This window comes from Prionailurus bengalensis, chromosome B1 (genome assembly GCF_016509475.1).
Source record: "Prionailurus bengalensis isolate Pbe53 chromosome B1, Fcat_Pben_1.1_paternal_pri, whole genome shotgun sequence".
In the NCBI taxonomy this organism is placed as follows: Eukaryota; Metazoa; Chordata; class Mammalia; order Carnivora; family Felidae; genus Prionailurus; species Prionailurus bengalensis.
This window is the reverse complement of record NC_057344.1, coordinates 142,726,231-142,753,669: the sequence shown is the minus strand read 5'-3', so window position 1 is coordinate 142,753,669 and position 27,439 is coordinate 142,726,231. Positions and strand designations below refer to the sequence as shown.

The 27,439-nt window shown below is 37.8% G+C and overlaps 1 protein-coding gene across 2 annotated transcripts in view; it reads left to right on the top strand.

Annotated features, from left to right (window-relative positions):
* MRPL1 (mitochondrial ribosomal protein L1) overlaps positions 1-27,197 on the top strand; it is a 99,235-nt gene extending 72,038 nt beyond the window's left edge. The window contains exons 8-9 of one of the 2 annotated variants that reach the window (XM_043572403.1): positions 16,081-16,162; positions 27,005-27,197. In XM_043572403.1, the coding sequence (XP_043428338.1) occupies positions 16,081-16,162; positions 27,005-27,123 (201 nt within the window). In that variant the 3' untranslated portion in view covers positions 27,124-27,197. The remainder of the gene's footprint in view (positions 1-16,080; positions 16,163-27,004) is intronic. The other variant, XM_043572405.1, reaches the window with a different exon arrangement.
* Positions 27,198-27,439: the final 242 nt, after the last annotated feature.

The following is a 27,439-nucleotide window of genomic DNA, read 5'->3' as shown; positions in this document are numbered from 1 at the left end:
GCCAAGACCTGATTTAATTGGTGTTTCTTGTTCAGATTTCAAAAATACTTGGATCTTTGACACACTTAATATAAAGGCAATGACTTTGATGTGCTTTTCTCTCCTTTTTAAGGTTGTGGACATGGTTCATTCATAAGCATGTATCACTATGCTTTGCTTATGTAATAGTGAATTGTTTTGTGGCAAGAATATTCTTAATGTGGCAGCTGATAAAAGCTGAAGTATATTATAACAAAAATAAACAAGTTCAGGGCAAGGGAATGTAAACATAGTAAAATCTTATGTTGAAATCAGAGCCTCCAGTTTTAGCAAACATGTTACAACAGGAAAAGTGAATATGAAGTTCAGTTGAACAGCAAGGTGTGGATAACATAGTACCTGGAAATTGAAGGGTTATTTTACAGCAGTGAGGCTTATAAGTTGAGAAAGTGGCAAGCTAGGAATATTGCTTAAATCAGTTAGATACAAGCAACAGTTGGATAAAAGGTGGTAGGCCATTGGTTCATAGCTCAGTGCTACTTCCCCTCTCCTTTTTCTCCATTCCTTCCAGTTGATAATTAACTTCTCTTTTGTTACATTATTGGTGGTATGCTATAGCATGCTGTGTCATAGATAAGGGAATTAAAAAGAGAAGAAAATAAACTATAGAATGTAAAGTCAAATTCTGTGCTTGTTCATATTAAAAGTGAAAGAAGTCGGGGTGGGGGGTGCCTGGGTGGCTCAGTCAGTTAAGTGCCGACTTCAGCTCAGGTCATGATCTCACAGTTCGTGGGTTCAAGTCCTGCATCGGGCTTTGTGCTGACAGCTCAGAGCCTGGAGCCTGCTTTGGATTCTGTGTCTCCCTCTCTCTCTGCTCCTTCCCCACTCGTGCTCTGTTTCTGTCTCTCAAGAATAAATAAACATTAAAAAAAAGTGAAAAAAAAAAGTGAAAAAAAAGTGAAGGAAGTAGATTGGCAATAGATCTTAGATATCCAAGTGTATGGGGCTAAAAAAGAGGAAAGAGAAACTATTTATCCAGAACCCAATATGTGCCAGCATTCTGCTTGATCCCTTATTGTGAGAGCTATGCAAAATTAACTGGGATGAATAATCCTTATAGTATGTTTTACATTATATCTTTTGGATGGATATTTATCAGTGTTCTTCCCAGTAGGAGTATTAAATCAAAAAGTGTTTATTATCACTTCTAGTTTTCTTACCTATATACTGTTATGAAATTAGATAATTTCCTAGAACTTTTGGGAATTGAAAGTGTGAGTTTCACCTTTTACCAGATATAAATTGTAGCATAAGAAAAACCATAACATTTGAGAGAAACAGCTAACTTTTCTTTTTAATTCATTGTATTAATGCAATAATGTAGTGATCACTGATTAATAGAATAACATGCTGAAAAATATTTGTGTGATAACATGTAAAAGGGGAGTAAACCAACTTGCTTCCCTTTGTTTGTTAATTCATTTTTTAATAAGTAGCTGTCAGTATATTGCATAAACAGCTTTCTTTTGTTAACTTTATTTCATTAAAAAAATTTTTTTTGATGTTTATTTATTTTTGAGACTGAGGGAGACAGAGCACAAGCAGGGGAGGGACAGAGAGAGAGGAAGGCACAGAATCCGAAGCAGACTCAAGGCTCTGAGCTGTCAGCACAGAGCCTGACAGGGGGCTCGAACTTGCAAACGACGAGATCATGACCTGAGCTGAAGTTGGACACTTAACTGACTGAGCCACCCAGGTGCCCCTGTTAACTTTATTTCAAAAGCCAGTGATAAGTTTGATAGCTTTTACTGAATTCTGTCTTTATTCAAATGTTGGGAGAAGAAATTGAATAGATCTGAAAGATAATTCCTTGTGAGTTTCATTAGTGTTACTTTCAAACAAATAACATTCACTAATATAGTATTTGCAGTAAATAATAAAACACCAATAAGACCCTATTGTGAATTATCAAATATATTAAATAGAAACATAAAGAGCACCTGGCTGGCTCAGTTGGTAGAGCCTCTGACTCTTGATTCCAGGATCATGAATTCACCTCCCCCATTGGGTGTGGAGCCTTGTTTAAAAAAAAAAGAAAGAAAGAAGGACAAAATTAAGCATTTTCTAAGTAGCTTTATTATAAGCAATGATGAAAGTTGCTTTTGCCTGAGAGCACCCTCCTTCTCCCATTTAGATTTTGGCAAAGATAAGGAATTTGTTAAAGTGATGTAAAGCATAACTCATATCACAACTTGTCTTTGCATGAATTTGTATATATTTGGAGACAAATAATGTATTCTAATACAGGAGTTGGCAAACAGTGGCTCTTTGGTCTGTTTTTGTACTACTTGTGAGCTTAGAATGGTCTTTTAAAAAAGGGGTGTTAAAAAAAAGGAATATGCAGCAAAAATCATATGTGGCCTTAAAAGCCTAAAATATTTGCCATCTGGTTCTTTGCAGAAAAAGTTTGCCAACCCTAAAATATAAATACATAATACATAAGCCTGAAGTTGTGGTTCCAGGTGAGATGATGTAATCACATGACAACCTGTCTCGCACTGAATGCAACTATCATAAAACCTGGACAGAATGCATGGAGTAGCTATTTGAAGACTCTGAAAAGTAAATAGTAGCAGGTGTATTAGGGAAGACTAGAATTTGAAGTACCACCACTCACTACTGGTGGTGAGTTTGCCATGTTTCTCTTGTGTTGTCACATGACCTGTTCTCAACATAGTTTGAAACTGAGAAGTGGACGTTGGTGCAGACAGAGCTTCGGGAGAAGCCCTTTACCTCAGGCTTGAGAAATAGAGATAATGCATCCTAATGAGGACAGTTGGTGCCGAAGAGGATACAGGTACCTAAAATTTGAGACAGGGGAACCTTCCTTTCTGACTGGAGGATCTGAGGTCACAAGAGGATAGGGCACACTGTCTTTGCTTTTTTTCTCTTTCTGTTCTGTCAGTTGGCTCCCAGTGCAGGAACAGTTACAGAGAATAAGTAGCAAAATGGGGTAAATAAAGCCCCAGCTTTCTGGGCAGGATTCCAAAAGGAGAGCCTCAGGGAACCAGAAAGTACTGGGAAGATCAACCTGGGAAAGGGACCTGATGAAAATTGTTTATGAACTACTGGAGATGAAATTAATAGAGATGACAGAGGATATAACTTGAAAATAGATCATAGGAATTATCCAATCTGAGAAACAAAGACAAAAGATTGGAAAAAAAAGATAAAGCCTTAGAGTCCTAGAGGCCAGTAACAAAGATCTAACTTTCATATTATTGGTGTCCCAAAAAGAAGGAAGTGTCATGCAGAAAATTACTTAAATAATGATACAATTATGGACAAACTCTCACACTCACACTTCTCTGGTAGAAGTACAAAGTGGTATAGCCACTCTGTGAAACAGTTTGGTAGTATCTTATAAAGCTAAACATATATTGTATAGCCCACAAATTTTCTGGGGTTTTATCCCATAGAGTTGAAGCATTTAAAATAAAATCAAAACTTAAGTTCACACAAATATCTGAACACATGTTTATAGGAACTGTTATTGATAATCATCAAAAGCTGGGAAAAACTCAGTTGTCCTTCTATATGTGAATGGATTAAAAAAAACCTGTCTGGTACATTGTACAGTGGACTACTACTCAGTGATAAAAAGGGTGTGAGCTGTTGATGGAACCACCTAAATGAATCCCAGAAGGTTACATTCTATAACCCAAGTGAAAGTAGTCTCAAAAGATTATATATACTGACACCAAAAGCACAGGCGACAAAAGAGATAAATTGGACTTCATCAAAATTTAAAAGTTTTGTACATCTAAGGACAATATCAGAGTGAAAAGGCAGCCAAATGAATAGCAGAAAATATCTGAAAATCATATATATATGGTAAGAGACTTGTATCTAGAATACATGAAGAACTCTTATACAGTAGTCCCCCCTTATCCGTGGTTTATCTTTCCACAGTTTCAGTTCCCCATGGTCAACTGCAGTCTGGAGGCAGATGGTCCCTTGATGCACTGTCAGGAGGTCACTGACAGCCTAACACTATATCACAACACCTGTGTCACTCACCTCACTTCACCTTATCATGTAGGCATTTTATCATCCCCTATCATCACCAGGGTGAGCATAGTACAATAACATGTTTTGAGAGAGACCACATTCACATAACTTTTATCACAGAATATTGTTATAATGGTTCTATTTTATTATTGTTCATCTCTTAACTGTGCTTAATTTGTAAGTTAAACTTTATCACAGATATGAATGTATAGGAAAAAACATAATTTAGAGGTTTGGTATTATCTTCAGCTTGAGGCATTCACTGGGGGTCTTGTTTCCCATGGATAAAGGGGGGCCACTGTAACTCAGTAATAAAATGATAAATAATTCAAAAAGTGAGCAAACGATCTGAATACACATTTTTCCAAATAAGATATACAAATGGCCAATAAAGACATGAAAAGATGCTCGGCATCATTAACCAACAGGAAAATGCAAATTAAAACCAAAGTGAGATACTACTTCACACCTATTGAGATAGCTGTTACCAAAAAAACCCCAGAAATAAGTGTTGGCAAGGATACAGAGAAATCGGGACCCTTGTGCATTGCTGGTAGGGATATAAAATAGTGCAGTTGCCATGGAAAATGACATGACAGTTCCTCAAAAAATTAAACATAGAATTACAGTAGATCCGTAGATTCTACTTATATATACCCAAAAGAATTGAAAGCAGGAACTCAGGTGTATGTAGAGCCATGTTCATAAGAGCATTATTCAAATAGCCAAAAAGTGGAAGCAACCCAAGTGTCCATGACAGACGAATGGATAAACAAAACGTATATTCAGGCACACTTTAGAGATTTTGCATGTTCAGTTCCAGAACCACCACAATAAAGTGGAATATTGCAATCAAGTGAATCAAATGAATTTTTTGGTTTCACACTGCATATGAAAGTTATTTTTATACTATACGTGGTCTGTTAAGGTGTGAAACAGCATTATGTCTAAAAGAACAATTAAAAAATAGTTCATGTCTAAAAAATCCTAACCATCATCTGAGCTTTCAGCGAGTTGTAATCTTTTTGTTGATATCAAGACATTCTGCTTTGATGCTGATGGGTGCTGACTGATCAGGGCAGTGATTGCCAAAGGTTGAGATGGCTGTGGCAGTTTCTTAAAACAAGTCAATAATGCAGTTTCCTGCATCGATTGACTCCATAACAAATATAATAATGAAAAAGTTTGAACTATTGTGAGAATTACCAGAATATGACTGAGGCATGAATTGAGTAAATGCTGTTGGAAAAATGGTGCCAATTAACTTGTTCAACATAGGGTTGCCACAAACTTTCAAAATGTAGTGTCTGTAAAGTACAATAAAGTGAAGCTTAAGAAAATGAGGTATGTCTGTATGTACCATGGAATGTTATTCAGTCTTAAGAAGGAAGGAAATTTGACACATGCTATGTGTAACATGTATGAACCTTGAGGACATTATGCTAAGTGAAGTAAACCAGTTGACAAAGGATACTCTATGATCCCACTTATTTGAGGTAGCAAGAGCCATCCTGTTCAAAGAGACAGACAGTAGAACGGTGATTCACTTGATTGCAATATTCCACTTTATTGTGGTGGTTCTGGAACTGAACATGCAAAGTCTCTAAAGTGTGCCAGGGGATGGGGAAAGGGAGAATGGGGAAAATAGTGTTTAATGGGTGCACAGTTTTAATTTTTTGAGAGAAAGAGAGCGTGAGTGGGAGAGGGGCAGAGGGAGAGAGAGAATCTCAAGCAGGCTCCACGCCTAATGTGGACCCCGCTGCGGGGCTTGATCCCACGACTGTCAGATTATGACCTGAACTAAAATCAAGAGTTAGCTGCTCAACTGACTGAGCCACACAGGCACCCCTTATTCATGTATGTATGTATGTATGTATGTATGTATGTATGTATGTATCTGTGTATCTATGTATGTATGTATTTATTTAAAATCCAAGTTAGTTAGCATATAGTGCAACAATGATTTCAGGAGTAGATTCCTTAATGCCCCTTTCCCATTTAGCTCATCCCCCCCTCCCACAACCCCTCCAGTAACCCTCTGTTTGTTCTCCATATTTAAGAGTCTCTTATGTTTTTGTCCCCCTCCCTGTTTTTATGTTATTTTTGCTTCCTTTCCCTTATGTTCATCTGTTTTGCATCTTAAAGTCATATGAGTGAAGTCATATGATTTTTGTCTTTCTCTGACTAATTTCATTTAGTGTAACACCCTCTAGTTGCATCCACGTAGTTGCAGATGGCAATATTTCATTCTTTTTGATTGCCGAGTAATACTCCATTGTGTGTGTATGTATGTATATATATATATATATATATATATACATACATACACACACCACATCTTCTTTATCCATTCATCCATTGACAGGTGCCCTACTTTTAGAAAAGAAAGATGGAAAAAGTTCTGGAGGTAGATGGTGGTGAGAGTTGCACAAAAATGAGAATGTACTTAATACCACTGAACTGTATACTTCAAAATAATTACAGTGGTAAATTTTTTGTATTTTCAGCACAGTTTTTAAAAAATTACAGAGGAAAGAAAAGAGGAAAGGTTACATACTGTTATTTATTTGTATGACATTTTTGAGAAGACAAAACTATATAGTGACATATCAGGGTTTGCGAGGGTAGCAGTAGCTAAGAGATCACATCAGGAAGTTTTTTCTGTATCCTGTATTATGGTGGTTACTCAATTGTATGTGTGAGTTACAATGTGTGCAACTGTACACCTAAAAAAGGCCAATTTAACTGCTTTTTAACCTTGACATGTCTTTCATATGTATAGAAGTAGTATGTATAAATTTATAACTATTGAAGTCTGAATTTAGTGGAATACAAACATGGAATAGTTTCCTCCATTTTCTTATTGTGCCATGGGTATGATTTCCTTTCTGTGTTCCCTTCCCTGGCACCTTAGATAGATCTCATTGTTTCCAGTGACTGTCAGTAATTACAAGTGCAGTCTGATGCAGTTCAGAACTCTAATCTCCCATGCAAAGATTTCCCTTGCTCAGTTTGGAACCAGGTTTTTATTGTTCATGTGATCTGATGTGAGGAGGGCTTATGAAGTCTTCACTCACAAAACCTCCCACTCTAGACCTTAGAGTTCTGCAATGACTTGATTCACTTCTGAGATACTTTGCCCCAATCTGTTTCTCAGGCCTGACTACCCTGGGGTATTAAGGCAGGAAAGGCACATGCCTCTGCTTATCTGCCTGAATTTGTTGCCCCCACTTGATCATTGCTGCTTCTCTGGCCAGCCCTTATTGGTTTGAAGTCTTTAATACCACATGTTCAGCCCACTAGTCTCCCCTTCTGACAGGTGCCCCCCCATCTCCACAGAGTAGCTTCTTGGAGCCTTGCCTCCCCTCACTTGGCCTGATTCTACTTAGGTAGGTGTTGATTATAATAGCACCTTTTTGGCGGCCTTAATTGTTGGTATCTTTCTTTAGAATATAGGGTATTAAATGCCTTTTTTTGCTTTCATATTTAGGACCTGATAATCAGTCCTGAAGAAACTTCCCGAAAAGCCCCGTGCAACATCTTCTTCCAAACACATATCTAAGCTTACAACAGCTGTTAAAACAGTTGCTAAGCATTTTCCCTACTGTTACTTTAAATGGCAATGCAATTCTTAGCCTGACAAAACATTTTTTTTTTTTTTTTGCTTCATCTGCGTAGTAGATGGATACATAGTAGGATACCAAAAATCTCTCAGCACCCAACAAAGCTTTCTGTTAACCAAACCAAACAAAAATCTTTTTCATCGCACAAAAATTAATGGCTTTTTTTGCCCATTCACTTCCTCAAACATCCTTCAGTCTGTCTTCCACATCAGGGGTTTGCAAACTGGCCTGGGGACCATTTCTAGCTCTCCACCTGTCTTTGTAAGTAGCATTTTGTTGGAACACAGGTGCAGTCATTCATTTGTGTATTGTCTATGGCTTCTTTCTTGCTAAAATAGCAGAATTGAGTAGTTGCAACACACTGTTTGGCCTGCAAAGCCCCAAATATTTACCATCTGACCATTTATAGAGAAAGTTTGCCAACTGTTTTACGCATACCCTTCCTCTAGAATTCTTTGTAAGACATTGATCAGATATACCATTTGTCTGCTAAGAAACATTGTATAGCTTCTCACTGCTCGCAGTTCTAAATAAAATCTTTATCTTTATATTCACATCTCTTTGTAGTCTCGAATCACTACATCAATTTCAAATTTAGCATTTCTTGCTATTTTCAGGGAGGCAGGCTAAAGTCTGGAGTTACCAATTGGCAGCTTACAGGCTGAATTAGGTCCCCAAACTTATTTTATTGGGCCTGGATAGTGGTTTTGTTTTGTTTTCTTGAATCAGCATTTAAAAACTAGATGATATCACAAAGAACTTCAGATTTCTGGTTCTTGACAAGTCAGGGATTCTGGTAACAGTGGACCCACAGCCCTCAGTGTAACAGTTTATTAGTGTCGAGTAGCTTACTATCTCCTCCATATGGAGTGTTGCTGTCCACCTCTGCACAGCCTGTGTCACACAGGTGTTGTAGACATATGCACTCAAACCTAGGCGTCTTCAATCCTGCACATTACCTGGTCTGGCCACTGTAGGCATTTGAGTTTGAGTTTGCAACCCTAGGCCTAGATATAATGAGTCACTTAATGGTAACCTGTTCTACCTTGTTATCACATTAGCTCATGCTGCTCCTTCTGCCTGGAAGATCCTCATTGTTCCTCAAAACTTTTCATCTTTTAAGACTAACTTAATCTTTAAGCCCATGTATCACCTTCTTTGGGTAGCCTTCTCTGTCAAAGTCCATCACTTCTTCCTCTGTGCCCTTGTAGAACGTTGTTCATATAGTTAGAGCGTCACCTGTGATGTTGTATTTTAGTGACCAGATTCTAAGCTCCCTGAGGGGAAGTTTTGATTCTTACTCATCTTTCTGTTTCTAGCTTCCAGGATGATGATGGACAGAGTGGGGGCCAAGAAAGGGTTGCTGAATGATAGGGTGTAACCACCTAAAAGCTTGGAGGGTAGTAAAGGATTCATTTGGCAGAAAGAAAAATTCATATTTTTCCCACTTAAATGCATATTCTTTTCCATTAAGTATTTCACTTAGTTTCCTCTTTTTCAGCTCTTAGTTTATAACAAACTCCTTTTGTATTTTCCCAAAACTTATACTTCATCTTTCGTAAGAATTACCAACACTTAAAAACTGTGTCCATGGTCACAAGGTAGAGGAAATGGGGTTCAGATTTACATTTCTCTGCCTTTAGAGCTCATGAACATAGCTGCTGAGCCACTTCTTACCAGGGTGTGTGTACTTGGATAAGTTAACAAAGTTTTCCAAGTCTGTTTCTTTTCTTTTCTTTTTCTTAAAGTTTTTATTTATTTTGAGAGAGAGAGAGAGAGAGAGAGAGAGAGAGAGAGAATCCCAAGCAGGCTGATAGCACAGACCTGACGTGGAACTCAGTCCCACCGACCACGAGATCATGACCTGAGCATAAATCAAGAGTCAGACACTCCACTGACTGAGCCCCCCAGGAGCCCCCTAGGTCTCAGTTTCTAATGGTAAGAGAGCAATTGCAGTAGTTCCTATTTCAAAGGATTCTTAGGAGAAATGAATGAGAATGTTTAATGCTTAGAATAGAGCTTGGCTCAGAGAATGTACTCAATAAATAGAGCCGCTCAATCAATCAATTATTATTATTATTACTTTCCTTAATGTTGTATAGAGGACACACAGATTATCTTCCTTTCGTTGGTTTAGACTGTAAGGAGTCATGCTGATTAAGAGGATTGGCCCATCGGCAGAATCTTAGAACATTGCATTTGGAAGAGATTTGGGAGGCCAGATGTTCTAACAAGTGCTTTCCAAAGGAGCAGTCCTCTTTACAGTTTCCACTTAGAGATGATCATACATTTAGAGGCTGTCAGAACATTTATAGTGACAGTAGTTGGCCACTTTAGGAGGATCATGTGATTGTTTAAAAATCATGTATATGTATTTTGCTTGTGTGTGTATTTTCTTTTTATCCTCTGTAAAAGGTAAAAAATTCAGTCAGATTATTTTCCTACACTGTAGTCCTTAGTCTTCCAAAATATTTTAAGACTTACCTTTTGGCTAGCAGTTCTCAAAAGTGTGACTAGGGATCCCTTTTAGCTGACACACTTTTTTCAGAAGCCTTTCTTCTCTCTTCCCCTTTCTTTTAATCAGATAATCCATGAAGCCTGTGAAAGCATAGGGTAATTTTTTTGTGTGCTTGTGTGCAGTTTTCTGGAGTGAGGTTTCATGACCCAAAAAAGTTTAAGAGTCATTGCTTGGGCGGGGCGGAGTTAAGATGGAGCTAAGATGGTTGCATCGTAGGAGGACCCTAGGCTTGCCTTGTCCTCCTTGAACACAGCTAGGTAATTCTGAAATCATTCTGAATACTCAAGAAATTGACCTGAGGACTGATAGAACAAACTCCACAATTCGAGGGAGAGAAGAGGCTGCTTGGAGGAAGGTAGGAAGTGTGGAGACCTGGTTTAGGAGAGAAATGTATCTGATCAAGGGTGCTGCAGAGGGGAGGGAGTCCTGGTTGTGGAGAAAGGCCAGAGAGAGAGAGAGTGGAACACACAGGGATAAATACAAGAACACTTCCCCAAAGCCATTGGCTGGGAAAAGGAGAGGGGCTGAATTTTGAGTTTTTGCAGCCACTGGGGCTCCAAGACTGGAGTTTTCAAAGGTCCCCAGGCTTGGCTGTAATAAAGACCTGAGGATGCTGTCCTACTCCTGGAGTGGAGGCAGGCAAACAACCCAGGGCAAGCTGTGCAATCTGAAGATCATCTAAGGAGTGGGGAGGGACTGTGAGTACATTTTGGAGCGCATCTGTGAGAGGTGGCATTGCCTGTCCAGGGACAAAAGAACTGGTGGGCACCATTTCACTCCCCCAACCCCTCAGCATAAACCAACTTCAGTAAACAGCACAGTGCCAACATTGGCTGCCTAACCTGCTGAACACCAAGTCCCTCGCACCCTGCGCTCTGCTGGGGTAAGTTTGCCTAACGACTGGTGCCAGCGGGACCCCTCCCCAAGAAGACCAGCACAAGCCCCCACACCCACTATGTCTGCTGACCATAGAGTTCTACAAAAGTTCAAGTCTAGTAGAAATGGCATCAGGTCTCTTTTAGCAAGCTGACTAGAGCACACCTAGTTAAAACTTGCCACATTTCTGGCTAAGGTCCAAATGCTCCCCACTGCAGCCAAGGAGAAACTCTGCAGAGAGAGGACTGACCTGAGGGATAGAGCAGCCATAACACAGCAGCAGAGTGCACGCAGCACACGCCAGAGACACTTCTTGAAGTGCTAGGCCCTGAAAATTAGATTCCCTCTTCTTCATAAAGCCATTACTCTCAGGATCAGGAAACATTACAGGCTTTCATAATACACAGAAGACAGAGACGAAATGCCAAGATGGAGGAATTTGTCTCAAAAGAAAAAACAAGAAAAGGTCACAGCCAGGGATCTAATACATCTCCCGAGGCCAGGGAAACAAAAGCAAAAACAGACTACTGGGACTTACATCAAGATAAAAAGCTTCTGCACAGGAAGGAAACTGTGAACAAAACCAAAAGGCAAACTTTGGAATGGAAAAAGATATTTGCAAATGACATACCTGGTAAGGGGTTAGTATCCAAGATCTGTAAAGAACTTCTCAAACTCAACATCCAAAAAACAATCCAATTAAAAAATGGGCAGAGGATGGGGTGCCTGGGTGGTTCAGTCAGTTAAACGCCTGACTTCGGCTTAGGTCATGATCTTGCAGTTTGTGAGTTTGAGCCCTGTATTGGGCTCTCTGCTGTCAGCACGATGTCCGCTTCAGATACTCTGTCTCCCTCTCTCTCTGCCCCTTCCCTATTCTCTCTCTCTCTCTCTCTCTCTTTTTCAAAAATAAATATTTTTTTAAAAAATGAGCAGAAGACATGAATAGACATTTTTCCAAAGAAGACATACAGATGGCTAACAGACACATGAAAAGATGCTCAACATCACTCATCGTTGGGGAAATGCAAATCAATACCACAATGAGATATCACCTCACACCTGTCAGAATGGCTAAAATTAACAACACAGGAAATAGATGTTGACAAGGATGCTGAAAAAGGGGAACCCTCTTGCACCGTTGGTGGGAATGCAAACTGGTGCAGCTACTCTGAAAAACACATGGAGGTTCCTCAGAAAGTTAAAAATAGAACTACCCTTTGTTCCAGCAATTGCACTAGATGGTTTTACCCAGAGGATACAAAAATACTGATTTGAAGGGATACATGCACCTGGATATTTACAGCAGCATATCAACAATAGCCAAGTTATGGAAAGAGCCCAAATGTCTATTGACTAGTGAATGGATAAAGAAGATGTGTACACACACACACACACACACACACACACACACACACACACACAATGGGATACTACTCAGCCATCAAAAAGAATGGAATCTTGCCATTTGTAAGGATGTGGATGGAGCTAGAGAGTATTATGCCAAGTGAAATAAGTCAGTCACATGTGATTTCACTCATTTGTGGGACTTAAAACAGGTGGGGCAGCTGTGTGGCTCAGTAGGTCGAGTGTCTGACTTCAGCTCAGGTCATGACCTCATGGTTCATGGGTTCGAGCCCCACTTTGAGCTCTGTAGAGACTGCTCAGAGCCTGGAGCCTGCTGTTAATGCTGTGTTTCCCTCTCTCTGCCCCTTTCCTGCTCATGCCCTGTTTCTCAAAAATAAATGTTACAAAAAAAAAATTTAAAAAGAACAACAACAGATGAGCATAGGGGAAAGAAAAAGAGAGGCAATGCAGAAAACAGACTGTTAACTATGGAGAACAAACTGAGGACTGCTGGACTGGAGTTGGGGGGGGGGATGGGCTAAATGAGTGATGGGCATTAAGTGAGGGCACTTGTTGAGATGAGCACTGGGTGTTATATGTAAGTGATGAATCGCTAAGTTCTACACCTGAAACTAGTGTTACACTGATGTTAACCAATTGGAATTTAAAAACCTGGAAAAAAAAATCGTTGCCTTAGACGCTTTCATGAATACAGTTTGCCTTGCATACATCTGCATCTCAAAGGGATTAAAAAATGGTCAGGAACAGCAGATTTTTAGTTTCTCATAATTGTAGAAACTCATGAAGACAGGTTAGGAATTGCATGGAAAGATGAAAATCTGATAAAGCAAAGAGAGTCACAGAGTTCACCTCCACCCAAACATCTTTGGTAAATCTTCCTTCTAGTCTGCTTAGGGAATTATTTCTGACATAATAAGGGAGGGATGTTAAGCAGAAGTAGGATTCAGAATTTTCATTTCCATGTGTGCTACAGAATGAGGAATAACTGTCTTGCCCTATAGTAAACAGTCTTTAGCTAAACATAGATAATATTGTGACTATTAGATATTCAAATACACACATATGCACATATGCAATACAGTGCTTACCATAGTCAAGGTCCACCAGTCCCATTTTTTTTTCTTTCCTGCTGTACCAAGTCTTATGCTCTGATACTGAGAATCTAACAGATAATACCATCTCCTCAGAATGGTTCATCCTTGCCTTTTTGCATGAGAATATTGTATGAGAGCACCATGGAAGTGCAGAGTAACTGAGATATATTGGTAGAGAAGCTTGCAAATGGTGCTTTCCTGAGTTCTCTCTAGATTACTGTCAGCCCAAGTACATTTCCTGTGCAAGTTTTGATAAAATTCACGCATGCATACATTTTTTTTTTTTTTTGGTCCATAATTATCTTAGCATCAGTAGCCAATTAAGTAATCATAGTTAGGGATGCGTGGGTGGCTCAGTTGGTTAAGCCGACTTCAGTTTAGGTCATGATCTTGTGGTTTGTGGGTTCGAGCCCTTTGTCGGGCTCTGTGCTGACAGCTCAAAGACAGGAGCCTGCTTTGGATTCTGTGTCTCCCTGTCTCTCTGCCCCTCCCCCACTCATGCTCTGTCTCTCTGTCTCTCTCTCAAAAATAAATATTAAAGAAATTAAAAAAATAACAACAGTTATTATGTAAATCATATATATAATATATATATTTCATAATATATATATATAATTTTTCATAATTTTGTGTAATATCTAAAAGAAAAGGTAAAATGAAGTGTTATGGTTATAAATATATTTTAAAATTCCACAGAGGATACAGTACTAAAGATTAGAGGTGCTAAAATTTGGACAAAAATGTAAACTATGTTTAAAAACCTTTTTACATATTTTAGAACTTAATGAAATCATTGAAGGTATCCTAGTTCTGAAAGTTGCTGAGGAAGTCTTTGTTTTGTATTTCTAAAGCACATGTTGCATTTGTGTAGCATTTTATTTTAGCTTACTGTAGGCAGTATAAGTCTACAGAAAGTATAGTTGAGTTTAGTGTATTATAGATAGTATAACAATGTAGAGCATAACTTAATAGTTATTAAATAGTAAAAAAAATATGTTGGACATCTTGCTTCTTCTTGTATCTATTACTTTCCCAAATTTAAGGTAGCTGTAGGTCTTTTACAAAGGGTGAACGAACTTACTAGAGCCGTAACTGTTACTTCAGTGGATGATAAAAAGGACAATTTGATTAATGTGGAGAATAAGGTTTTTGTTTTGATTTAAATTTTTTTTTAATGTTTATTTTTGAGAGAGAGAGAGTACAAGCGGGGGAGGGTCAGAGAGTGAGGGAGAGACAGAATTGGAAGCAGGCTCTAGGCTCTGAGCTGTCAGCACAGAGCCAGATGCACAGCTTGAACTCACGAACGGCGAGATCATGACCTGAGCCGAAATCAGATGCCTAACCAACTGACCCACCCAGGCACCCCATTTCTTTTAATTTTTTTCAATGACTGATTTGATTTTTAACATAGCAAATGTAAGGTGCCTTTTCTGCCAGTGAACTACTTGATTCACTGCAGATTAAAATCTGTAAGTTCTGTGGACTTCAGAAGGTGAATTAAGCATTGCTTGATTTTTTTTTTTCCTATTAGAACTCCCACTTAACGATTGGCATAAAGTGAAAATTCCTCCAATAATGTCCAAACCTTCTCATTTAGAGTTTGGTATTGCATCATGTTCAAGTGAGTGTCAAATAAATGTTGTCTGTTGGTAATGAGAATAATTTTTTCATGAGGAATTATCTTTATGCTTATTACCCAGCACATTTCTTGCAATGGTCTCAGAGTCGTTGGAAAACAGAAACCTTGCTTGAACTTGAACTGTTACCATGTGATTTTTGCCAGTTATGCTATTATGAGTTTTACACGAATTTTAAAAAATTGATTCATTTGACAAAGCTTAAAATCCTTTAAACACTGGGATGGAATATAACTAATTTAAGTAGTGTATTTTAGAAGAGTAACATGCATTGAATTTGAATGATAAACACAGGGACTTTACAAATTTAGGAGCTAGGTTTTGGAGTTTTATGAGTAGTGCTTGTTCAGTATATATTTACTTACTGTAATTTTTGTTGAGTAGTGGGGTAATTATTACCGCATAGAGTGTTACCATAGCATACTGAAAATGTCTCTGTATCAGATATGTGATGTGTGAATGTGTGTGTTAAGTAGTTTTATTTTGTATTCCTGAAAGCATGAACTTCTAAACATTTTCTTAGTTTCCTGTAAAAGTAAATTAATAAAAAAACTTCAAGAGGAAATATCACTAATTCCTTGGGAGTAGGGATCAGGGGATGGTATATTCTGTCTCAGGATGTGCTTTGGGGAAATTACTTGGAAATTAAGGAGTCTCAAGTAGAACAACTTCAAAATACTTTACTATGACATGTTCCATAAGATAATTAAGTCTTGACATGTAAGGACATGTGAATGTAGCATTCTAAAAGAAGAGTTACAGAAACTTTTTCTTCCAGAGTAAGGTCTTTTAATAGATAGTTCACATTAGTTGAATATTTGAAAGACACTGCCTAAAATAAATACTGATGCAGTTACTAAAAGTTGTATTGTCTTCTCACTTTCACATTATTAATGTTATATATCGTTTTCTTTCAGCTCGATATGCCAAGTGACCAGATAGTGGCAAATCTGCAAGCAGTTATCAGTGAAGTTTGTAAGCACAGACCACTCAGTTTGGGTGAGTGGTTTGCTTGGGTAGATTTCCCTATAGCTCTGTGTTTCTTTAGAAATGTAAAATATTGGGGTGCCTGGGTGGCTCAGTTGTTTAAGCATCCGACTCTTGATTTTGGCATAAGTCATGATTTCATGGTTCATGGGATTGAACCTTTCATCGGGCTCTGTACTGACAGCATGGAGCCTGTTTGGGATTCCCCCCCCGACCCCGCCGCCCCCACCCCCTGCCTCTCTCTCTCTCTCTAAAAATAAATAGATAAATAAACTTTAAAAAAGTGTAAAATACTAAGAAAACAATCAAGCTGATACGCAAGTACAATATACAACAGCAGTAGTATTTTCAGGGATTAAATAAATAAAATTTAATTCTCCAAAGGATTCCTAATTACCTTATTAACATGTTGCTGTAGTTGTTTGGATAAGAGACCTCTTTAACATGAATAAGAAACATATCATGAAATCTTTGTAAATTCCCACATTATTTCTATCATTAAATGTAATAAACTTTGAAAGAAAACTGTAACTGATCACCTTAAACTTACAGTAGTGTTAAATAGAAACTAAAATCATTTATGAAATATTTTGAGTCCAGACCATTCACTTTGTCACTGGCATTAGCAATTGTCTTTCTTAATCTTACTTACATTAGAAAAGAACAAAGTTTTTAATTATGTGCTGAGAGACATTTCTTACAAACAGTGATTCATGGAGAGTAGTGAAACTTGATTGAGATATGGAAGCTGTTTAATAGGCTAGGAACACCTACAGTGTCCTTATTATTCCATTATGTGCTGTGCATAGTCTGTGCATATTTCTCTCCTGGCTGGTTGCAGCCAAAAAAGTGTTCATTACACTATAGACTCTTCATTTATAGACTTAGCCTTATAGGACTCTGTCAGGTTTAGTTTTATAACCAAGTGTATAATTAAAACACAATCTTAAGCTATTTTTTTATCTCTTTGGGAGTTAAACACACTGGTGAATAAATACCTCATTTGTTAATTCTGCTGTCATAGATATGGCCATAGTACTTAGTAATTGTATGTGTACGCATTCTTATATTCCACAGAGCAGTTTGATTTCAGTATAGGATCTTCTGAGGCTGTCACAGGAGTGGAATGATGGACAGTAAATCTCAAAAACCAATGTATACTCTTTTGTCATTTTTTTTTAAATTTTTTTTTTCAATGTTTATTTATTTTTGGGACAGAGAGAGACAGAGCATGAACGGGGGAGGGGCAGAGAGAGAGGGAGACACAGAATCGGAAACAGGCTCCAGGCTCTGAGCCATCAGCCCAGAGCCTGACGCGGGGCTCGAACTCCCGGACCGTGAGATCGTGACCTGGCTGAAGTCGGACGCTTAACCGACTGCGCCACCCATGCGCCCCGTCATTTTTTTAATTGAAGTGTAATTGACCTACAATATTGTTTTAGTTTCATGTGTACAACGTAGTGATTCAACATTTGTATATGTTGCAAATTGATCACCACATAAGTCTAGTTACCATCTGTCACCATACAAGGTTAATAGACCATTATTGACTGTATCCCTTGTGCTGTACATTACATCCCCATGACTTATTTATTTCATAATTGAATGTTTGTATCTCTTGATCCCCTTCACCCACTTTGCCCCCTCCCCTCATACCCTTCCCCTCCTGGCAACCACCACTGTGTTCTCTGTATCTATGAGACTGGGTTTGGTTTGGTTTTGTCAGTTTGTTTTGTTTTTTCAGAGTTTACTTATAAGTGAAATCATTGATATTTGTCTTTCTGACTCATTTCACTTAACATAATACCCTCAAGTCCATTAATGTCACAAATAGTAAGATTTCATTCTTTAATATGTCTGAATAGTATTGTAGTATTCCGTTGTGGTGTGTGTGTGTATGTGTGTACCCCCCATCTTTATTCATTCATGTATAGATGGTCACTTAGGTTGTTTCCGTATCTTGGCTATTGTACATAATGCCACAAGGAACATAGGGGTGCATATATCTTTTGATACTAGTGTGTTCATTTTCTTCAGATCGATACTGAAAAGTTGAATTGCTAGCTCATATGGTTGTCTGTTTCTAATTTTTTGAGGAATCCCCATACTGTTTTCCAGGATCTGCACAAATTTACATTCCCACCAACAGTGCATGAGAGTTCCCTTTTTCTCCACATCCTTGCCAACACTTGTTATTTTTGATAATAGCCATTCTGACAGGTATGAGGTCATAACTCATTGTGATTTTAATTTTCATTTCCTTGGTGATTAATGATGTTGAGCATCTTTGGTGCCTGTTGGCCATGAAATGGGAAAATGTCTAGATTCTCTGCCCAATTTTATTTTTATTTTTTTTTCAATATATGAAGTTTATTGTCAGATTGGTTTCCATATAACACCCAGTGCTCATCCCAAAAGGTGCCCTCCTCAATACCCATCACCCTCCCACCCGCCATCGACCCTCAGTTTGTTCTCAGTTTTTAAGAGTCTCTTATGCTTTGGCTCTCTCCCACTCTAACCTCTTTTTTTTTTTTTTTTTCCTTCCCCTCCCCCATGGGTTTCTGTTAAGTTTCTCAGGATCCACATAAGAGTGAAAACATATGGTATCTGTCTTTCTCTGTATGGCTTATTTTACTTAGCATCACACTCTGCAGTTCCATCCATGTTGCTACAAAGGGCCATATTTCATTCTTTCTCATTGCCACGTAGTACTCCATTGTGTATATAAACCACAATTTCTTTATCCATTCATCAGTTGATGGACATTTAGGCTCTTTCCACAATTTGGCTATTGTTGAGAGTACTGCTATAAACATTGGGGTACAAGTGCCCCTATGCATCAGTACTCCTGTATCTCTTGGGTAAATTCCTAGCAGTGCTACTGCTGGGTCATAGGGTAGGTCTATTTTTAATTTTTTGAGGAACCTCCACACTGTTTTCCAGACAGGCTGCACCAGTTTGCATTCCCACCAATAGTGCAAGAGGGTTCCCGTTTCTCCACATCCTCTCCAGCATCTATAGTCTCCTGATTTGTTCATTTTGGCCACTCTGACTGGCGTGAGGTGATATCTGAGTGTGGTTTTGATTTGTACTTCCCTGATGAGGAGCGACGTTGAGCATCTTTTCATGTGCCTGTTGGCCATCCGGATGTCTTCTTTAGAGAAGTGTCTATTCGTGTTTTCTGCCCATTTCTTCACTGGATTATTTGTTTTTCGGGTATGGAGTTTGGTGAGCTCTTTATAGATTTTGGATACTAGCCCTTTGTCCGATATGTCATTTGCAAATATCTTTTCCCATTCCGTTGGTTGCCTTTTAGTTTTGTTGGTTGTTTCCTTTGCTGTGCAGAAGCTTTTTATCTTCATAAGGTCCCAATAGTTCATTTTTGCTTTTAATTCCCTTGCCTTTGGGGATGTGTCAAGTAAGAAATTGCTACGGCTGAGGTCAGAGAGGTCTTTTCCTGCTTTCTCCTCTAGGGTTTTGATGGTTTCCTGCCTCACATTCAGGTCCTTTATCCATTTTGAGTTTATTTTTGTGCATGGTGTGAGAAAGTGGTCTAGTTTCAGCCTTCTGCATGTTGCTGTCCAGTTCTCCCAGCACCATTTGTTAAAGAGGCTGTCTTTTTTCCATTGGATATTCTTTCCTGCTTTGTCAAAGATGAGTTGGCCATACGTTTGTGGGTCTAGTTCTGGGGTTTCTATTCTATTCCATTGGTCTATGTGTCTGTTTTTGTGCCAATACCATGCTGTCTTGATGATGACAGCTTTGTAGTAGAGGCTAAAGTCTGGGATTGTGATGCCTCCTGCTTTGGTCTTCTTCTTCAAAATTCCTTTGGCTATTCGGGGCCTTTTGTGGTTCCATATGAATTTTAGGATTGCTTGTTCTAGTTTCGAGAAGAATGCTGGTGAAATTTTGATTGGGATTGCATTGAATGTGTAGATAGCTTTGGGTAGTATGGACATTTTGACAATATTTATTTTTCCAATCCATGAGCATGGAATGTTTTTCCATTTCTTTATATCTTCTTCAATTTCCTTCATGAGCTTTCTATAGTTTTCAGCATACAGATCTTTTACATCTTTGGTTAGATTTATTCCTAGGTATTTTATGCTTCTTGGTGCAATTGTGAATGGGATCAGTTTCTTTATTTGTCTTCTTGTTGCTTCATTATTAGTGTATAAGAATGCAACTGATTTCTGTACATTGATTTTGTATCCTGCAACTTTGCTAAATTCATGTATCAGTTCTAGCAGACTTCTGGTGGAGTCTATCGGATTTTCCATTTATAATATGTCATCTGCAAAAAGTGAAAACTTAACTTCATCTTTGCCAATTTTGATGCCTTTGATTTCCTTTTGTTGTCTGATTGCTGATGCTAGAACTTCCAACACTATGTTAAACAACAGTGGTGAGAGTGTCTCTGCCTAATTTTAAATTGGATTTATTTATTCTTTTATTGAGTTATATGAGTTCTTTATAAAATTTTGGATATTAACCCCTTATCAAATATGTGATTTGCCAATACCTTCTTCCATTCACTAGGTTGCCTTTTTGTTTTGAATGCTTTCCTTTGCTGTGCAGAGCTTTTTAGTGTAATGTAGTCCCATTTGTTTATTTTGTTGTTGTTGCCCTCTGGAGTCATCCAGAAAACCTACTAAGACCGATGTTGAGGGGCTTACCACTTGTGTTTTCGTGTTTTATGGTTTCAGGTTTTACCTTCAAGTCTTTAATCTATTTGAATTAATTTTTGTATGTGGTAGGAGGTATTGATTTCCTTCTTCTGCATGTAGCTGTTCAGTTTTCCCAACCCCATTCATTAAAGAGGCCGCCCTTCCTCTGTTGTGTATCCTTTTATGTTGTAAATTGGCCATATATGTGTGGCTTTATTTCTGGGTTCTCTATTTTGTTCCATGAATCCATATGTCTTTTATGTTAATTCCATATGGTTTTAATTTACTGGGGCTTTGTAGTATAGTTTTGAAATCAGGAAGCTTGGTATCTCTGGCTTTGTTCTTTCTCAAGATTGCTTTGGCTGTTCAGGGTCTTTTGTGGTTCCATACAAATTTTAGAATCATTCATTCTGTTTCTGTGAGCAATACCACTAGAATTTTGATAGGGGTTGCTTTGAATTTGTAGACTGTTTTGGGTAATATGTACATTCTAACAATATTAATTCTTCTAATCCATGAACATGGAATATCCATTTCTTTGTATCATCTTCAGTTCCTTTCATCACCATCTTATGGTGTTCCATGTATTAAGTTTTCACCTCCTTTATTAAATTTATTCTTAGGTATTTTGTTATTTTTGATGCAATAATATATGGGATTGCTTTCTTAATTTCTTTCTGTTTGTTGTTAGTGTATACAAACAACTGATTTTTGTTTATTGATTTTGTACCCTGACACTTTATTGAATTTGTTCACTGGTTCAAACAGTCTTTTGGTGTAGTCTTATGGCTCTTCCTATATATGATATCATATCTTCTGCAAAAAGTGACAATTTTACATCTTCCTTTTCTATTTGGATGCCTTATTTTGGTCTTGCCTGAATGCTATGACTAGAACTTCCAATACTGTGTTGAATAATAGTAGGGAGAGTGGGCATCCTTGTCTTGTTCCTGAGCTTAGAGGAAAAGCTTTCAACTTTTCACCATTGATTATATTATTTGTGGGTTTGTATATGACCTTTATTACGTTGGGGTATGTACGTTCTCTCTTTAAGCACTATGTTGAAAGTTTTTATTGTAAATGGATGTGACTTTTATTGGATGCTTTTTCTGCATCTATTGAAGTGATCGTATGATTTTTGTTTTTCATTTTGTTAATCTGTATTACATTGATGTGCACATATTGAACCATCCTTTCATCCTGGAATGAATTCCACTTGATCATGGTGTGTGATTCTTTTTATGTATTTTAGAATTTGGTTTGCTAATATTTTGTTGAGGGTTTTCACATACATGTTCACCAGGATTATTGGCCTGTAATTTTCTTCTTTTTTTGTTGTGTCCTTGTCTAATTTTGGTATCAGGGTAATACTGGCCTCATAAAATGAGTTTGGAAGCATTCTCTCATCTTCTTCAGTGTTTTGGGGAGAGTTTGAGAATGCTAGATACTAAATCTTTGAATGTCTGTTAGAATTCACCAGCTAAGCTGGCTAATCTTGGGTTTTTGTCTGTTGGGAGGTTTTTGATTACTGATTCAATCTGTTTGCTATTATAAGTCTATTCTGATTTTTCTGTTCTTCCTGATTCAATCTTGGAAGTTGTTTGTTTCTAGGTATTTAATAATTTTTTTCTAAGTTGTCCAGTTTGTTGGTATGTAATTGTTGATAGTAGTCTCTTATGATCCTTCGTATTTCTATGGTATCAGTTGTAATTCTCTTTCATTTCTGATTTTATTTATTTGAGCCCACCCTCTCTTTTTCTTGGTGAGTCTAATTAATGTTTGTTAATTTTGTTTATCTTTTCAAATAACAAGCTCTTAGTTTCATTGATCTTTCTATTGTCCTTTTATTCTCTATTTCATTTATTTCCCCTCTGATATTTACTATTTCTTTCCTTCTCCTAACTTTGCATTTCATTTGTTGTTCTTTTTGTAGTTACTTTCTGTTTAAAGTTAGATTGTTTATTTAAGATTTTCCTTGTTTCTTGAGGTAGGCCTGTATTGCTATGAACTTCTCTCCTTTAACCGTTTCTGATTTATCCCATAGGTTTTTGTATGTTGTATCTGTTTTCATATGTCTCTAGGTATTTTTGATTTTTCCTTTTTATTTCTTTGATGACTCATTGGTTGTTCAGTAGCATGTTATTTAATTTCTAATGTTTTTGTGTTTTTTTCCAGTCTTCTTGTAACTGATTTCTAGTTTCATAACATTGTGGTCAGAAAAGATGCCTGATACTATTTCAATACTCTGAGAGTTGCTTTGTGGCCTAATCTGTGATATGTCCTGGAGAATGTCCCATGTGCACTTGACAAGAATGTGGTTTTTATTTTTTGTTTTTGTTTTGGATGGAATTTTCTGTGTAAATATATTAAGTCCATCTGGTCTAATGTGTTGTTTAAGGGTGATGTTTCCTTATTGATTATCTGTTTAGATCATCTATCTATTGATGTAAGTGGAGTGTTAAAATCCCCTACTATTGCTGTCTCTCCTTTTAGGTGTATTAATATTTGCTTTATATATTTTGGTGCTTCTATGTTGGGTGCATAAATATTTATACATGCTATATTTTCCTGCCAGTTTGACCCTTTAATCATTATATAATACCCTTCTTTGTCTTTTTTTTTTTTTTAATTTTTTTTTCAACGTTTATTTATTTTTGGGACAGAGAGAGACAGAGCATGAACGGGGGAGGGGCAGAGAGAGAGGGAGACACAGAATCGGAAACAGGCTCCAGGCTCCGAGCCATCAGCCCAGAGCCCGACGCGGGGCTCGAACTCTCAGACCGCGAGATCGTGACCTGGCTGAAGTCGGAGGCTTAACCGACTGCGCCACCCAGGCGCCCCTTCTTTGTCTTTTATTAGTCTGTTTTAAAGTATTTTTTGTTGAATAAATTTAGCTACATCAGCTTTTTGTCAGTTTGTTTCCATTTGCATAGAATATATTTTTCCATCCCTTTACTTTCAGTCCTTACTTCTGAGCTGAGTCTCTTATAGGCAGTGTATAGATGAGTCTTGTTTTTGTTTGTTTTTTTAAATCCATTCAGCCACTCTGTGTCTTTTGATTGAAAGATTTAGGGGTGCCTGGTGGCTCACTCATTTGGGAGTCCAGCTTGGGCTCAGGTCATGATCTCATGGTTTGTGGGTTTTGGCCCTGCATTGGGCTCTGTGCTGGCAGCTCAGAGCCTGGAGCCTGCTCCAGATTCTGTGTCTCCCTCTCTCTCTCTGCCCCTGCCCTGCTCGCACTCTGTCTCTCTCTCTCAAAAATAAATAAACATTAAAAAATAAAAAAAAATAACAAAAGAAAGATTTAGACCATTTATGTTTAAAGTAATTATTGATAGGTATGTACTTATTGCCATTTTGTTAATTGTTTTCTGGCTTTTTTCCTTGTTCCTCTCTGTTCTTTTCTTTCTGTCTTTCCTTCTGGTCTTAATAATTTTCTTTAGTGTTATGTTTAGATCCCTTTCTCATTTTCTTTTTATATTGCTATAAGTTTTTTTCTTTGTGGTTACCGTGAGGTTCACATATACCATTCTGTGTATATAACAGTCTTTTTTCATCTGGTAGCAACTTAATTGAAACTCATTCCAAAACTCTACATTTTTATTCCATCCCCTGTGTTTTATGGTTTTGATGTACATTTTAACACTTTTTGGTGTCATTAACTAATTAATATAGGTTTAATTTTATTACTTTTGTCTTTTGACTTTTATACTGGTTTTATAAGTGAGTAAATGCACTACTTTTACAATATACTTACATTTTCCAGTGACATTTTTACTAAGTATGTTTTCTTGTCATTCATTAGTACTACTTCCTTTCAGCTTAAAGAATTCCATTTGACATTTCTTGTAGGGTTGATTAAATGATCATGAATTCCTTTACCTTTTTCTTATCTGAAAAACTTTTTATCCCTTTTCCTATTTTGAATGATAACCTTGCTAGGTACAGTGTTCTTGGTTGTAGATATTTTCCTTTAAGCACCTTGAGTATGTTCTATCAGTCACTTTTGCCTGCAAAGTTTCTTCTGATAAATTTGCTGATAGCCTTATGGGGCTGCCTTTGTATGTATCAAGTTGTTTTTCTCCTGCTGCTTTTAAGATTCTGTCTTTAACTTGTGAAATTTTAATTAGTGTGAATCTCTTCGGTTTCATCTTATTTAGAACTTTCTGACCTTGGATCTGGATGTCAATTCCCTTCCTCAAGTTAGGGTTTTCAGTTATTTTTCTCTTTTTTATAAGTTTTCTGCCCCTTTCTTCTCTTTCTGGGACCCCTATAATGAGAATATTACTCTGCTTGAAGTTGTCCTCTGTGTTCCTTAAGCTATTTTCACTATTTAAAATTCTTTTTTCTTTTTGTTTCCTTCTCTGAGTGAGTCCATTGCTTTGTCTTCCAGGTTGCTGATCTGTTTCTCATTCAGTCTGCTGTTGAGCTTCTCCAATGTATTTTTCAGTTCACTTATTTTATTCTTCAGTTCTGTGATTTTTGTTTGGTACTTTCATATATTTTCTGTCTTTTTATTGAAGTTCTCCTGTGTTCATCCATGCTTTCCCCCAAGTGAGCATCGTTATGACTGTTACTTTGCTCCCTTTGTCAGGCAGATTACTTATGATCATTTCATTAAGGTCTTTTTCTCAGGTTCTGCCTTGTTCTTTCATTTGGAACATATTCCTCTATCTCCTAAGTTGGCCTGATTCTGTGTGTTTCTATGTATTGAAACAGCTACCTCTCCCAATCAGGAGTGGCCTGTGTACAAGATTTTCTGTGGGGCTTAGAAGTGTAATCCCCCAGCCACCAGAGCCTGGTGCTCAAGGTATCCCCTGTGTGGGCTTCATGCACCTGCCAGCTGTGTGCAGGGAGGGTGGGGACGGGTGTGGGGTACTTGTCTGTCTATCGCACGGGTATGGTAGGAATGAGGGGGTGGGTTGGGTCTCAACTGGCTGCCTGTGCAATAGGCTGCCTTATTGGGTGGGGTTGCTCACCTGGTTGGTTGCAGTTTGGCTGCCCCACAGCAAGGTTGCCCACCAGCTGTGCTCTGGATGTGGCATGGAAGGGGGGCAGAGCATGCTCGGTGGCGCTGATAGGTTAGAGTAGGATTGCCAGCATGGCTCCTGCCAGCACTGGCATTAGCAAGGTTGAATGAGATGGCAAAAATGCACTCTTATCCCCAAAGAAAGTCTCAACAGGTTTCTTCTTTCCAGCAGTTGTTTTAAGATTAATAAGTGGGTTTCCTTCACATATGGCCTAGTGCTTTTCACACTGCTTCTTTTGCACCAGGTTGTGGAATGAGTTTATGTGTGAGCCCTTTAACACTGAGTTCCCTGTTCTTTCCAGTTCTGTGGTTCTCTTGGATGCACTCTGTTGGTTTCCAAAGCCATATGTTTTGGGAGCTCATCTGTCTGATACAGGACACAGTGGTTGGGGTGCCTAGTTTGGGGAACCAAGCCCTTGTCCTCAGGGAAAAGTTCTGTATTTTTGAGATCCCTCCCGATTTTCGGTCGCCTTGCCTGGAGTGGGGTTTTTGCAGACAGTGTTGTCTCTGCCATTCCTGCTTGTCTTGATGCAGCCCTTTTATCCTTTGTTGTGGAGATACTGCTCATCTGGTTTTCAGGACTTTTTCGAGGGATTTATTCCATATGTAGCTGTAGATATGCTGTGTCTGTGGGAAGAGGTGAGTTAAGGATCTTCTTATGCTGCCATCTTGAACTGTCTCTATCTTGCTTTGCCATTTTAAATGAAGTCTCTTAATTGTTCTTATGAAAAGCTTTTTCATTTTTAGGGAATTTTACTAAATGTTTAGTAACACAGAGATAGCATCTGTGATATTTCAAATAAATATTTAGAATATTGCCATCACATGTAAATATCACCACCTGCTCCCTTCACTTTCGACTTTGCAGTAAAATAAATTCTAGGTGATCATCTTCTGGAAGAGAGAAATGAATTATTATAGATTATGTAGTTTCAAGGGTAAATCTCTAATATGCTGGAGTTTCTTTAGTTTGTCTTCTACTCTAGAAAACAAATGATCTTGTGTTCCTTATAATTCAAAATCTTAGTTCAGTAATATCAGTACTTTTCAAGTGGAAAATATAACATGAGTTATATAAGGTTTGTTGTTGTATGTTTATATCTGCTCATTATGTATCTGTGGAGTAAAATAAAAGTTGATTCTTGTCTTTGTTTCCAGGACCTTTTGTGGTACGAGCTTTCCTTCGGACTTCAACAAGTGAAGGTTTGTTACTAAAGATCGAGCCATTGTTGCCTAAAGAAGTAGAAACCAAAGAAAATAACAAAGAAGATGCCTAAAAATGTTATATTATGAAATTATTTTCAGTGGATTAAGAAGCAATGGAGACAATTATAAAACTGTATAATTTCTACATTTGGTGTCTTGTTATTTCTTAATCATCATACTTGATTTTAACACTGGAAAAATCTTACAACACTTTCAAAAATAGAAAAAATTTTCTCTGTCTGAACCTATATTAAATTGTCTTCCTTAGAATTTGGATTCTGCACACTGGTAATTGTAGCAGAAATTTCTAGCTTAATAGCTTTCCCTTGAGAGTCATACCATTCTGAGGGAAAAGTAATATTCTCAATTTTCATAGGACAGAGAATG